This window comes from Agelaius phoeniceus, chromosome 1, assembly GCF_051311805.1.
Source record: "Agelaius phoeniceus isolate bAgePho1 chromosome 1, bAgePho1.hap1, whole genome shotgun sequence".
In the NCBI taxonomy this organism is placed as follows: Eukaryota; Metazoa; Chordata; class Aves; order Passeriformes; family Icteridae; genus Agelaius; species Agelaius phoeniceus.
In genome coordinates, this window is record NC_135265.1 from 83139166 (window position 1) to 83155338 (window position 16173).

Genomic DNA, 16173 nt, shown 5'->3' on the forward strand with positions numbered 1-16173 from the left:
GGAAAGATGAGGCTTTATCTGTCTCTTTTGCTTCAACTAGCCAAAACTATGTTATTCTCAGGAGATTAAATCTTTTTTTTCCTACAGCAGTAACTGGTAAATGATTTCCCTGTCTGGATCTATAGGCTTTCCCATTCCTGTTTTATCCCTCTGTTTTCTACCCCTTTCCTGCTGTGGCTGGGGAGCAACGAGTGAGCAGCTCAGTAGATGTTTGGCTGTGGGCCATGGCTAAAGCATCTCAATATTACACTTTTCTCTAAATACTACAGGAAACTTCCTATTCAGTGTTGAAAAAAAAGGGTTGGGACTGTTAGGCACCATTAGAGCCTGAAAATTTATTATCCTGTGTAAAGTCATCAATACAGTACTGCTGCTAAAAGCAGAAAATTAAAAAAGGCTACACAAATTTAGCACTGCCCTACTGCTTGAGCAGTCACATTTGATGACCTATAATGAGAAAACTGGTAACTACTGAACTTGAAAAATCCAATAAAAGTAGCAAGGAAGAAGAAACTTCAAAACAGGCACAGTAATCTGAGCTTTAGACTATCTGAGACTTACTTAAGCAGTCACAAAATTAAACTATGCAGTCAATAATTAAAACCAAAAGGAAATTATTTTTCACACCTTATGCAGTTGAAAAAGTGTGCCATGGGATTTGAGAAGATCAAAATTGGTTAAATTCAACATCAGTTCTGGTTCATTAAGTAACTGGGTCATACATTTTCTTGCACTCAGATCACTGGGGAAGCATCTGCCTAAGATTATCTATTGCACTTTTCCATAGGCATATGCTTTTGTTTTGTTTTTCTTTCCCCTGTTTTAACCAAGCAGGGATGCTCACAGACAACGTTCAGCAATAAATCAAGGCTTACTTACAGGACTTCTACAATTTGCTTAAAGAACTGAGAAGGAACTTAGCTTAAATTTTTTCCCCTAGTAAGGTTATGTAGCATGACCCACAACACACCATGGCCCGTAACATTTACCCAGCCCATACCTCCTGTTGTTGTTAAATTTGCCATAGATAAATACACTCTCACGGCTCCTCTTGCTCATATTTCATGAGCAGTTCCTTATACTCAAGGAGAGGCTGAGAACATTCAGTAGCTGGGACCTTATCTTTTGCATTTCAGTGTTTTCAAAATATATTATCCTTCTTTATGCAGACTATCAAGGGGGGGGGAGTAGCAGGCAGGTCATTGTACATTTATGAGGTTGTTATTGAATGGCCATCTAAAAATACAAGGGGATAAGGATGCTGAATACAGCTTGAACAGGACCTGCATGTCAGATATTCACAAATATTTAAAAACTACTCTGATTAAACAAACAAAATAAATACAATAGTAGAAGTCATACTTCTATTTTCTCAAAGAGTAAACCTGTCAAAGTTTTCAGAGGGCAAAAGGTCTCTGTGAAAGATTTTACAGGAAACAAAATGTACCTTGAAAGAAGAGATATACATGAGGAATGTAAGACCTGTCCCAAGAGATGAAAGGAAGCATGGAAGAAGACACCTGTTTACTGGCAGAAAGAGACATGAAAGAAGGAAATGGAATATTTAAGAGTATAAAATTCCTTTTGAGATCATTTTAACAAGAACATCTGAGAAACACTAAGGATGCACAAATGCAAATGACAGGAAAAGGAATGCTCCTCAATGAAGTTATTTACAGGATGGTCTGGGGTACTCAAAGTGATGGATTTGGAAAATTCATCCTGCAATTCTTTGCTCCATCAGATTTCATTACTTAGTGTAAAATAGAAAATCCAATGCATTGGATATAAATAACAGTACAGGAGAAAGGCAACAGTCACTTTATTAAAATACAGAGCAGCCACAAACACACGATAGCTGGAAGCAGAAGACTCTTACGTAGTCAACAGAATTAGACTGGAAGAGCCTTCAAACACAAACAGTTGCAAAAAGAAAACATTACACAGTGTTAAGGAGGAATCTAAAGTTACAAAAAGGCAGGGAGAACAATTTCTTGCAATTCCAAGGTACGAGACTTGAGGGATCTTGCAGACTTCCCAGTATTTGACTAAAGGGCATCAATGTTGGAGCTATTTTGGGTTTTTCTTAGATCAGTTTAATATCATACTCAGACAGCTGAATTATATTAACAATATTTGAAATATGAAACCATTTTCAATTGCAGTTGTTCAAAGCACCAGGGGCAATTTTCTTTTTCTCATTCTAGAAGAAAAAAAGATGAATACTACATATTTATATTAGATATTGGTTACAGCAAATAAGCAAAAATCACTTCTCTATTTTAATTAAGTGCAAGGTGGCTTATGCAACTACACTCTAAAAGCAGGAAAACTGCTAGAATGGATTGGTCAAAGAGAAATGAAACTGTGGAGACAGTTCCAGTCCAGCACTGGTAGACAATGGAACTGATTTCATTAGGGATTCTGACCTCCAGTAATTTGATTTTTAAACAAACTTTTGGAAATGCAAAGGTGAAAGGACAATAGCACATTATATTCCAAGGTCCCTGTCCTCTGAAATGTCAAATTGTACTTAAAAAACCCCATAATGCTGCCAAAGTATTCAGCATTATAGAAAAATCACATGGACCAGCTGGAGAAAGTTAGACAATACAAAATTGCCTCAAAGGCCAAGAAAACATGTCCTACAAGCCACAGGTGGAGGAAACTTGGCTTGTTTGCCTTTAGTACTTACTTTATCACTTTAGCAATAACTGAGAGGGGCCAATAGCCTTCAGGCACACATAAGGTTGTAAAGGGGAAAGGAATAAACTTTATTTATATCCAATGCAATTCACAGGCCTAGATTGAATTGTGGCTTATTAAGTCAAGCAAAAGGGAAAATATTCCCCAAAGATAAAAGCAGAATGGAACACATCATCTAGGAAAGGTATAGAAGCTCCAGATTTTGTAGAGACAGTTAAGACACTTGCTGAGGATGTTTCAAATACTCTAGGTCCCTTCAAGTATGCTGGGTCTCCAAGCAAGGAGAAAGATGAAGTCACCTCTTCATATCTGAGACTTGTTTTTTAATTATTATTTCTAAATATTGTACAAAAAACATTCTGACATAGGAATAAAGCCTTCTATAAATTGTATTTTGAAAACAGATCTAGTAGGGTCTACTCTAAGCTTCCAATTCTGCTCATGAAAATTCTTTGAACATTTCAGTTAGACACAAATTTTAAAAGGAACAAATTAAATTCACAAAATAGGTTTCAGTAGATACAAAAGAGATGAACGTGAAAGTTGTAAATAGTTAAGCCTGTGGCCTTTTGCATTCTCTCTCACTTCTCTTTCCTTTTTATTTCTTTTTGAATCTCTGCCATCTGGAAACATTCAAATCAGAGGAGGAGGCCGGAAAGAATTCATTAGTAGCTCTGGTAAGGATTTAGAAAGCAAGTATCAGGTTTCAGTGAAACAAGGAAATACAGGGAGAGGAAGTTCAGAGAAGGTGTTTAGTGTCCCCACTACCACATTTTAGTAAAGTCTAATTTTCATCAAGATGTCACATTTACTTTCACCTATAATAATGCACAAAGCTTCATTTCAACTAGAACTACCTCAAGAACCAATGCAGCTGTAATTCTTGAGTTTGTTTCCCTTAATGAGGCAATCAGACTATTTTTTTTAACAAGAGGACATTTGTCAACGATAATGACTGTTCATGTGATAATTTAGATTTATACAAACATATGATTTACTGTTATACAACATTCTGGTTTAAAAATTAGCACAGTAGCACAGATTGAATGGCTTGCAATTGAACTTCCTGGCAGATTTCTAAATGCAATTTACTGAGAAACATATTTTTATGTCGAGTATTTTGTGTAGCAAGCCTGAGATATCACAAGTTTCCAGAAAGCTACTTGATAATCTGGAAGAACAAATAAACATAATGCTTTTAACAAAAAACCTATTTGCCTCAACATCCCCACACTCTGAGAGCTGCTGTACACAGCCATTCTGTAGGTGTGCATATGCCCATGCATCTGAGGTTGGACATACACCTCTTGGCTCAAAGACTGACAGAATCACCATGCCCATATCACCTCCCCTTCCACCCCATAAAAATTCACATTCCTCTCAATCTGAGAGACCTTTTCTTTAAAAGAAAGCTAAAATATAATAAAACACGAAACGCAGCTCTAAGAATCGGCTAGGCACACAGCCTGTGAGCACCTTTGAGGGCAACACAGTCCAAGAACCTCTGCTTATTATTAAGTAGCTTTTCTTTCTCATTTCCTTAAGCATCCACATGCACAATTCTTACCAAAACCTCAAGGAGAAATGGAATTGCCTAAAGAGAAGCTTAGTGACCTATGGGAAAAGATTACTTTTCCTAACACCATCTTGGAGCACAAACAGGTGAATCCAATGACCACTCCAAACGGCAGGAAAGGGTTTTTTCCTTCCGAAAGTGAAATCTGTGGGTTGGGGTCCAGACTCACAAGTTAGAAGGCAATGACATGACTGCAGTGCAGGTGCAATGCACCTCAGCAGGGGAACAAGGGTGACAGCCCCAGCAAAAAACAACTCCTAAGGGAAGGAGTGAGGAGACTGTACTCTAAGTTCTTACAGTTTTCATAGCAGGTCTTAGAAAGAAGTTAGTCTTGAACACAACCAACTGAGCTCCTAGAAGGTAGCTGAGGGGGCTTCTATACTTGACATCTACCACTTGGCATGTGCTTTTGGTTGAAAGCACCTGGGGATAGTATATTTTGCAGAGTTGTATTTTCTCCTAATGGTTTTTCCTACAGTATGAAGCCTTTCAGATCCATAAAATTGATAAAGGGAGGTAGGGGTTCGGAGTGAAGAAAGAAAAAGAGTACTACAAAAAGAGAAAGGTAACTGATTTACAGTCGAAAAAGAGTTAGAAGTAATATTTAACTAGGCCATGGACACAGACATGAACTTCTAGAAAAGTCCCAATATAGCCAGATTCCCAAGAAGATCTTAAAGACAGTGACCACACCTTTCCATTATAACCTGAGCACAGAAAAGCAAGGAGGAAGAACACAGTGACAAACAGGATTCAAATGTACCCAGCTTAAGTGGTTTAGTTTATGTGCACTGCCAGTGTGAATGTCCATGTGAAGAATCATTTAAAGAACAAAATGTATTAGGATTGACATAAAGAAGAGATTTAGAAATCATATGATTGTTAGCAATGTTAGAAAAATACATAACTGTTTGTGAGTAGTGCCACACAAGGTATTTGAAACACCCAAAGGAAATGAATTCAGAATTAAAACATCTATTTACAATATAGAAGCATTTATGCTGGAAAGCAGTAGTTCTGGACAGAATAGAGAGTTCATGGTACATAACCCAAATGAGCAGGATCTCCCAGCATGATGCTGCTGCTAACAAAACCAATGTGTCCCTGAGACTTACAAGAAGACTTTTTTTATGGATCTTTATCTCCTTAGGTGAACATAATTGACAACAGTGTGTTCAGTTCCCTTGCTGTAAAAATGATACAAAAAATCATGAATCATTACAGGGTCATACAAATGAACAAATACTTGAAAAATCCTCATTACAGAGAATCCTTTAAGATGTTTTAAGTTATTTACAATATTATAAACATAATTATGACATGACTGAACAATTCTATATGTCAAATAATAATAATCAGGCCTCTGGATTATCAAAATCTGTGTGATTTATGTGTAGTTTCTGTAGGCACAGTACCCTGTAATCCCTATCTGTAGAAAATAATATTTAACGTGGAGATCTGAAAAAGACATAGCAAGGTTAGTAAGGACAAAGGGATCTAGTTGAACTTCAATAACTTTTATCTGGAAATAAAATGGCAATTTAAAAATGAGGCAATTAATTATGAGAATAATGAACAATTGAAAACTTTGGACTTGCTGTCGAAAGACATTCTCTTTCTCAAAAGAATGACTTTTCACCTATTAATTTTAGCTTTTGTAATGTGGCTGACAAAATTGCAGGTGCCATGACAAAAATTAACATTTGCCTGCCAGCTATGTATTTCATCCAAATTATCAGGATATCTATGAAAATGTGGTACTTAGTATCTGCTTAAACTACACATTTTCCTCATAAAACAAAGCAATATAACTCATCAGTTTATCCGAGCATGTTAAATGTAATAAATTACTGCAGATCAACACACAGAGTAGCAACTGAAATCTCATCTAGTTCACTGCAAAATGCTAAATGACCTTTTCTCACAATGAAGTCCTGAGGTAGGAAGAAAGATTACATGAAAGAATCGGAGTGTCTCTATTGATCTGTGAAGTAGATACTTGCACAAGGCATTTGCTAAGCCATTAATTTCAGAACTGTGGACAATATGAGTGTCTGCATGTAGGTAACTAGACTTCCAATATTGGCATCTCTTCTCCTTACAGTGAAATATACATTCCCTGGGGTGAAAGGCACATTTCTAATATTTCAAAACATGACGAAGCCTTATTTCTACATAAGGAGTCTCTCGTAGCTCCTACAAACAATTCAGCACAGAAAAACTGGGAAAATGATGGTTAGGAAAAGCGGTCATCTATCAATAGTGTTTTGCTATAAATTTCAAGGTCATTTCCCAGATCCCTGAAAAAGCACTGAATGGGAAGTATCCCACACTTTTTAGACCTGTGGAGTTTTCCACAGTAGTAAACTGGAAAGCTGCCAACCACCCTCCTCACCGCTCCATCTCTACAGGGCAGAAGCTCCTAAGCACCTTTTCCAGCAGTGAAGTATTATGAAAGAATGACTCCAGAGATATAACCAAGATGCAGGTTGCTAATGCAGTACACAATCCTTTTGCAGGCAAGAACCTGAGCATCTTTTCTACCTTAAAAAAAGCTCTGGCCAGCCAGGTACATGTGAAGCCTCTGTACCTTTCAATCCTACCTTTGTTACAGCTTTTTGATCTACAGGTCTTGGTTGTGACATAAAACTTGAAATCAAAGTCTCAGATTTGTACCAAATATTCAGCCTTGGGGGAATATTAATTTCAGACTCTTGCTATTATAGTATCATCATGACTAGTCTGTTTCAAATTCCTCAGTGACTGGACAACCCAAACATAATGAAGTAACAATGGGTATCTATTTGATTATCAAATAACTCTTCTTAACGAACATATATTCCCCTTGCAAAATTAATATTATTCTCATCAAAAATAGCTACTGTATTCCTGGCATAAGCAAAGTCTCAGTATGAGACACTTCGAAAAAATGAACCTGATAGGACTTTCTGTTGATTCAAAAAACATTCATTTTAAATTATAGGATATGATTCAAAGTGATATTTACCTTTTCATTTCTTTCTAACTGAAATCGTAGTATTCCTGTATGCCATAGCACTCTGTTATAGAAAAGGCATTAAAGAAAACCCAAGACACACTGAAAAATTCAGGATGGAAGTGACCTCTTGAGATACACAGTCCCACATATTGTTCCAAACATGGCCAATTTCAACATTAGATGAAGTTGCTCAGAGCTTCTGTAGCCAAGAAAATACAATTTTACCACAACACCACAAACTCTGTATACAACACTGGGTCTCCAGCCTTCTCTGAGCTTGCCTTGCATGATTTTCAGTTGTGGCAGCAACCAAACTAAAACTTTATTTGTATATGTGCCTGCTGCCTCTCCACAGTGCCTTAGCTCTGGGAGTACCTCAGGCCTGACACTGTGGGACAAACAATCCCTCTGGAAAAAAATTGAAAAGCAAGGGGGGCTCAAACTACCAGTATTTACATCTTCCAAATGAACTTGAGATCTCTTGCTGTGAAACACCTGCTTTCATAACACTGATATCATCAATTTCAGGATCTAGAGGGACACATGAAGAATAATATCCAAAGTCTGGTTTATGGACTAAAAGGCAACAAGCCTGATAATGTACACACACCCACACACATCTAAAGCTAAGAATTTATAGTTAGTTTACATTTCTTTATAGCATAACTGAAATCTTAATCTAATTCAAATATCAGTATTACTCCTGCTGTAATTATTAAAAAAAAATTAAAGAAAAAAAAGCAATAAAGAAAGAAATACTTCTATATTAAGAAAGCAAATTCCTAGTAGTCATAATACGGTTTAAATTGTAATGCAGACACTTCTTAGTTTACAACCCTTTTTCTAGTAAAGAAGTCTCATGCTTTAACTGTTCCTCTGGGTCCTAATGTGGATGCATTTCAGCCTGGCAGGGGTGGTGAAAGACTTTCAGCAAGCCATAAGCATCTGCAGCCCTTTATGAGGAGAAAAATGATGCTGACGTTGAGGCTGATAGTTACTTATTCCTCAATCTAGGATCTCTCCGCAGTACTTTTTAGATATCTGATCACACACATTTATACCTTGCTCTTTCCTTGCTGGTCTGCAAGTCTATGCTCTTGCTCTTTGTTGCCCCTAAAAACACTTGTGACCAGGTCCAGATCTGATTTCTTCAAATGACTAGTGGTGACTGGTCACTTATAGATCTAAATAGCTATAGATCTGGAGTCTGCAGTGCCAAGCCTGTGCACCATGTCCAATCACCACGTGCATGTATGGCCCCCCACTGCATTCTGTGTGTTCATTTCTTAAGGCTTCCACTAACATGTCAGGTCTGCAATTTTCCACCTTATATTGCAGTTGTAAATATCTCATTTTTCACAGAGTAGTTGTTCATTACTATTATTTACGTAATATCTATGCTGTGTCACAAGAAAAAATTAATTACCTATAACTACCTTGTTATACTTGAAATACTGCTGTTGCAGTTAAGTAAAAATAAAGTTCTAGGAAGGTAAAAAAAATTCAGAGAGCTTTGACCCTGGGGCCTTGCAAACTAAGCACAAAGCCCATGGCAGTGGCAGTACTGTATTGTGGGGTACATAGTTACAGAAGACTGAGGGTAATACCACAGAAAAAGGGCAATACACTTCAATATTTTTTGCATAACATTTTTAGCTCTATTTATGCTACTTTGTGTTAATTAGCATGGACTGTGACAGTTATTATTATTGTAACTAGATTTTTTTGTATGTTCATTAGATTGTTAAGACTTTAATTAGCCTAATGAGATTCTGAGCTCTATATTTATCACGTGCTCTCTTTTGCTCACAAGAATAGAAGCATAAGATCTGATACAGCTAGGACTTCAAAATCTCTCTGCTCACAGATTCCAGCATCTCTCCAGGCAGCCTTTCCCAATGTTTAGCCCTTCTCTTGGGGAACAATCTTTTATCTCCTTCCAGCCAACATTTATCCTGTCATCACTCAAGCCTATTGTCTCTCATCCTTTCACTGTATGCCTTTCAGAGAAATCTGACCACACCTTTTGTGCAAGCTCCTTTGGTACCAGGCAGATGTTAGTTGTCCCCTCCAAGCCTTTTCCTCTCCAGGCTAAATACCTTGAGTTCCCCAAGTCTCATCATCTGTCATGACCTGCAGTCCCTGTAGCCCTTCAGTGAACCCTGTCCAGTTTCTGTTTGCATATTCTAGCCATCTCCCCCATGGTCCACCATGCAAAATTCAACACTTCCTCAGAACAGGCTTTACTTCTAGTACTGATATGTTGTCATTATATTGCAATATTGCAAAGGTTGCATATTGTTATCTCCTTATTGCAAGAGTTTCATACCTCCTTGATATTTCTCATAGGAAACTCCTCTAAGCACTGACTCTTCCTTCTCCTCATAGTAGCCAATTAACTCCAGTTCCCCTTTTAACCAGCCACCCCACTCTTTTATAGAACTCTTCTTCTCATTGGCTACAGCTGTGGCCTGTTAAAGTCAGGCCTGTTCCTAAATCTTTAATAATTTGCTCAGGTGCAACTCCTTAGGGGTAAGATTACTTTCTATACTACCTTTATTTACTTATATTCTATCCCCCTACACTGACACATCAATTAACAGAAAGGACCAGCACCACACGCGTGTATGAGCTCAAACACTGCTGAAGTAATAAATGGAGTCTAAAATTTAAAAAAACAACACTAGATTTTCTTTTTCCCATTTACTAGCCGTGAAGCTATGAGGAAAAGGAAAATGAGGAATATCTTAGAAAAACTATTGTATATTCATGAAAATATTAGTAGCTTACTTTTTAAAATGCATTGATTAAACTTGCAGGAATCCGCATTTCATATATTAGTTCCAAATTATGTATTTCAATGTTTCTATTCTTTACTAAGAGCCTTAAGCTTCACAAATGTATAAGGCTTCTCTGTTTAGATTAATTCAAAAACAATTTTGAAATATTTTGGTTCCTCTAATGAATGGCATTGCTTCACCATGTTTCAGTAAAAAAAATCAAAATCCCACTCAATGATTTGAAACCTCATTCATTTTCATCTGCTACCTGAGTGTTGTTTCTAAAACCATTATTATACTGCCTCCTTCTCAAAGACAGCATTTCAGAGAACTCACTGAACACCAACACCTTATGAACACCCCCCTGCAATGTTGTAAGAACCTCTCAGTGTATATTCCTGTGTCTCACGATGCAAAGCCCCAGAAGAGAGAGAGAAGAGCAATTATACCACTGTCAGCGTTAAGATCTTGCACTCAGCACCAGTGAGTCATTACCCCTACAAACTGTCAGCCAGACTTTTATCAGGGAGACAAATAACACTATGAGAGGCTATTTTAAATATGTATCTTGGAACAAGGCTGCAAATTAAAAAGAGGTCAGAACAGTTCCACATTTCTCCTTTATAAACTCTGAAAAGACATAAAAGGTGTGTGCGAAAAAGCAAAGTGGGCTTTGAAAATACTCCTTTCTACCACAGGAGTTCAAAAGTGGCCCCTGCCCTGCTGGGAGGTGTCACCACCCACAGCTTCCCATCCCTCTGGGGGCACCCAGCCTTTTCTGTGCCCCAACAGCAGAAATACACAGTGGTGTGGGTACAGTATGTCCAACTTGTACCTCAGTATACACACACCCCCCCCCATTTCACCTTTTTCTAATGTACGTTGGTCTCACTTGAAAACAATGAATCTAAGGGTTCTCTTGAGTTCTTTGGCATAATTGTTTAGTGGTATTTTAATATACTTATCTACTGATCTATCAAAATGGTGTTCTCAAAAAGCCTATTCAAAGATACACAAAAGAAACCCCAATAACTGAAAAACAACAGTAGTCTACATTTGTATGAGTCTACTCTCAAATAACATAAAAGGAAATTCACATAATAATTTGAAACATAAATGGTACATCTTTTGAAAACAATTATAAAATACATGACATCCATGATCTGCAAAAATGTGCAAATTTGACCTGGAGCCCTAACCATTCAGAAGTACATCCTACGCTCTGCACTTATACAAAAGCAGCTTATGCAAAGTAAATTAAACTAAATTAATTTTTTTGTTCCTGTTACAGAGATGTAGAATCAAGGGTCATGCTACAACCTTTTACAGGCTAATAAAGGCTTTGATCAAAACCAATGCTTTTTAAAATGCACTGTGCTCTTCATTGTATCCCAGTTCTCTAAAAATAGTCACCAATATGATTGACTTGCTTCCTGAATAGTAACAATGTGGATGATCTTTTGTATCTTCCTGGCAAAACAAGCAGTGTTAAAAGCAGACTACAGTACATCCACTTCTGAACTAATGTCTGCAAACAAAGACGTGTGTTAATCCTGAGGGAAAAAAACCAGCCATCTTATGAAATGAATCCTCATTTTACCTTTTCACATTTGAATACCTAATGTTCCTAAGTGTGATGATATGGAGGTACAAGTCTTCATTTTTTGGTTGGAAAAAACTTGACAGGAGATAAGGGACACATATTAAGGGGTTGAGGAGATAAAGGCCAAAGAAATCTATAGAAGATCTGAAGATCTAATGAGCTCTTTTTGAGCTCACTGGAGGTTGAAAAGATCACTGATTCCACAGAATACTTGACTTTTTTCCAGTAAGACATTGACCCATCACTTTTTTCCAGTAAGACATTGACCCATCCCTGACTGTTACTGATCCAGCCCTGCAATATGCTACTTAGGGCTGTGTAGATGTCTTAACTAAAGTGATAGTTATTCCTATCAAAACACAAACATGACAACACACACCTAAATATACATATATATAATTAAGAACATACAAGAACAACATAAGAATATAAGAACATAAATATAAGAACAACAACATTTATCACTTTTTGCTTCTTTCCATCTTGCTAGGCTACAGCATTTTTAAAACACAAGTACTACAAACCCCAAAGAGGAAGTATCTGTCACACAATCCCTGGTAGTTTTGCTTCTCTTCACTGTCAGGTTCTCAATCATTTCTGCAAGATCTTCAGAAGTGACAGTACACCAAAGTTACTTTCCATAGAAACTAGTAATATTTAGAAAAATAATACCCATTTGCAGAAAACATCAGCTAGAACCATGTCTGCTGTAAGTACTGTCTTCTTACAAAAAGCATCCTTACTCCTTTGAATTCAGTGTCCAGTAACACAAGGCTCCTGCTTCTTGCAGATAAACCAATGTGTTTCCCAATCTTGAAGGGAAAAGCTACCAATATAGAAACCCAGGCCCTTACAACTGAGCTCAAAGTCCACCCATTCCCTGCACACAGCTTTGGAGGCAGAGGTTGTTTGCTCTTACAAACCTCTCCTGCAATAGTGCCTTATGCCAATTTTGTATCTAATCATCAAAACTTGCTTTTACTATAAACTGTTCTCCTTAAGATTACTTGAAACTTTTTGCAGCAACTTCAGCCAATATGCAAGCCAAGTGCCCAGCAGAATAAGGACAGCCCTCTGACCTGTAAAGTCCTGGTGTGGAATTTCCATTTGCTTATTTTAAAAAAAAAGTGTTGGTGATGGATGTTGCAAACCTTAATTTAAAGCAGATACAGGCATTTGTGAGGCAGACATGACAATTAAGGTCAGCTGGGACTCACGAGGTACACACAAGCATTTTTGTGACCACAGTCACTTGTCAGTGTCTTTATTCTCTGATCCTTAACAGTTCATGGAAGTTTGAGTCTTGGTGACCTTCAAAGCAAAATGCAGCTATCTTCTTTACTACTTGATGAACTGATTTGTATTTCAAATTCTCTTAAATGAGGCATCTATCTGTCAGGATGATAGGCACTGTTCAGAACTTGCAAAGAGAAAAAGAACTATATAAAGCAATCAGAGAATTCTTTTATTTAACTGCTGCAATAAATGACAGTATCATTATGCAATTTCCCTAACTCCTGTTAACAAACCTGACCTCTAGAACTATATCACATGATTCATCAGTATTGTGGATTCAAATATTTTTCAAAAACAGTGCAATACTATCTTCCTGCAGTGATTTGCAGCACTGGTCTTGGGCATGAAGAACTGAAGATTCCCAAAAGCACACATGTACATCTCACAGCTCATTCCACGAGGACAACAAAAGATACGCTGTGCAAACAGGATCTATACAGTGTTTTTAACTCTCTTTATCATAAAATATTTTCATAGAACAAGTGAGAAAAAACCATACTTAGACAACAGAAATAACTGTAACACTTTCCTACAGTCAGATGGAAATTGTGCACAACCATGTTCAAAAGACTTGGCATGTTTCATGAAGTTTAAGTAACTCAGTAAGTGTTTTCCCATTAACAAGCTGGATTACATAGCAACAAACGGGAGGAAAGTGTGCAAACAGAAAAGCAGACCCAGACAGGGGTGTTCCTTTACCTGTTGCCTCTTCTCAAACTCCAGCTTGATACGGGATTTGATGCAGTTGCACGTGTCCTGATAGGTCTGCTGCAGCGCGAGCTCCATGAGGTGCTTGTGGTACGCTCCTGCCAAGTTCCCGCAGATAAAAATTATTACGTTTGCCAAGATCTAGGGGGATTAAAAAAAAAAAGTGTCAGGGAATTTATCTAAATGTATTAAGAGAAATTAATCCTAGCTTGCAATGAAAGATTGCTGTAGTTATGTATTTTGCTTTTGTTTGTTTCTAGCCAAGGTTAACCTTTCAAAAAGCCTTTAAAAATAGTGGCAATATCCCAAGCAATAATAGAATCACTGAATCAGGCTGGATACTGTTTTAATTTAGGATTAAACGGGAATGAAAATGAACAACATGTTTGCCTACTCAATGAGGTACACGTTTTCCAAAAAAAGAATTTCAGCTCATGTTAGAGCTCACTGCTGAGTATTAATTAGGTGGGATCATCACCTACTCATGTAAAACAATAGATAGGGCTCCTAATAGCAATATTGGAAGCCGTGTTATTGCTATGCTCTTTTAGCAATGTTTTCTTTTGCAGTGCCATATGATTAAGGGGTGAAAAGTTTCACCCACACACATGAAAAGCCTGACCTGCATTTTACCTCAGCCTGATCCACTGCTATCCATCAGTCAGCTATAAATAGTAGCCTTGGTGATGATAAGCAGTGTTTAAGGAGCAAGATCTGACAGCTGCCTACTAGAATATACTTTTCCTTACTACCAAAAAATTACATTTGCCTAAAACACAGAACCTAAAGATTTAAGATTTAGGGGGTCACATTTGCAGCATCAGATGCCCTCTGCAAGCAACAACCCACAAACATGAGAAGTAAGTTTGCTTAAAAATATCCAAGCCTTTTCTGCACTTGACTTTTGAAAAGGACACAATATTGTGTGATGATGTTAATACTTTTAACTGTACCCAGCTTATTGCTGCAAATAAAAGAAACACATTTATCCATTCGAGCTCACTCAGAGCAAAAGAAACACAGTAAAGTAATGAAGGCAATTCCTAATTCAATAATAAAAGTAATAATAAAGATAATATTAAATTGAAGTTGAGATACAGCTGCAGTCTGCTCAAAGCAGTTCTCTATTTTCTGTCCTTGTAAAGCCCTAGTGTATCATATACCCCGGATTACAAGCACTATATGATGTCGTAGCACTCTTGGTCTGGAAGAAAAGGAGGTAGAAAGGGGGCAAAAATTTTGTCAAGTCTCCACAGCTAATCTAATAATGAAGGTTATGATAGATTTCCCTGGTGATCATTCATGGTTTGGTCCTGGTGTACCTATGTACCAGGTAATCTTTTGTGAATCGCTAGTGGTGAAAGAGACAGATCAGAAAAAATGTCCAACAGGGTGCTACGGTGGCTCAGAGGAAAAAGACATATTGTTGTATTAGCAGAAATCCATCTCCTTGTGCAATGCATTTTATCCACAAAAAAAACCGCCCATGGAGTTTTAATGTTTCTTTAATAAATGGTAACATTAAAATGCAAGACTTAAATGTATGCTTTTATTTTCCTCACAGGTTTTAACATCATTACATGCAATACTTGTTCTTCCATCTGTGACATTTCTGACATCTCACCTTTCATGGCTCCACAAAGCTAAAAGCAGGAGCTATTCACCTTTACTGCAAAAATGATCAATGTTTTCAATTTGGTAGAACTTTTTTCTTTCCTAAAATTTTAAGATCATGGCATTTTAATGTTTCTAAAAGTAACACATGAGTTCTTAAATTTTTCTAAAATAGATAAATCTAAACACAAGGGGAAAAATCTACATATTTCTCTGAAGAACTTCTGTTATAAAGTAGAGAAATAAGAAATAGTTTAAATTAAACATTTTGCAACAGCCAATAATCTAAAATAAACCCCATGAACATATAAGATCATGGTGTATTTGACCTAAAAATATTTTATATTTCTTTGTAAATCACAATTGCTTGATTCTGCTTTGATGTCAGCAGACATGTATTAGTGAACAAAGATCTTGCATGACAGATCACACTACAGGGGAAAGGATCTTCCAACTGGCAATTATTGAAGGGTTTTAAAATGAAATTATGAAGTAGAAAAAAATGATTGAAAATAAAGACTGCTGGGCATAGAAAATGCTGAGATACATAGCAGGAAGGTTTAGTAATAAATGATCACTGAATTGAACTGAAATCAACAATGTGCTGTCATAATCTCTAGTTAGATGTCACTGTTGAAAGTCTGCACATACATTTATTAATGAATTGTCCAGCTTCATAAAGTTCTAGACAATTTAAAGCAAAACTTCAGGAATATAATCAATCAAAATTTAAAAAAATATACTGTAATGGGTAGATGGAGGAGTAAATTATGAGTATCATCTTCACAGTCATAGAAAAACAAATTACAGTTTTATGACTGAAGTAGCTGAAGTGAGAAAATAGATGGAAACGAGTGACAGGCAAGGAAGCTAATTAACCAGGCTTTTCAGA

General features: G+C 36.9%; 1 protein-coding gene across 2 annotated transcripts in view; it reads right to left on the reverse strand.

Annotated features, from left to right (window-relative positions):
• Positions 1–16173, reverse strand: part of ADCY2 (adenylate cyclase 2) — a 203893-nt gene that overhangs the window by 90886 nt on the left and 96834 nt on the right. For both annotated transcript variants that reach the window (XM_077182476.1, XM_077182478.1), the window contains one exon: positions 13659–13808. In XM_077182476.1, the coding sequence (XP_077038591.1) occupies positions 13659–13808 (150 nt within the window). The remainder of the gene's footprint in view (positions 1–13658; positions 13809–16173) is intronic.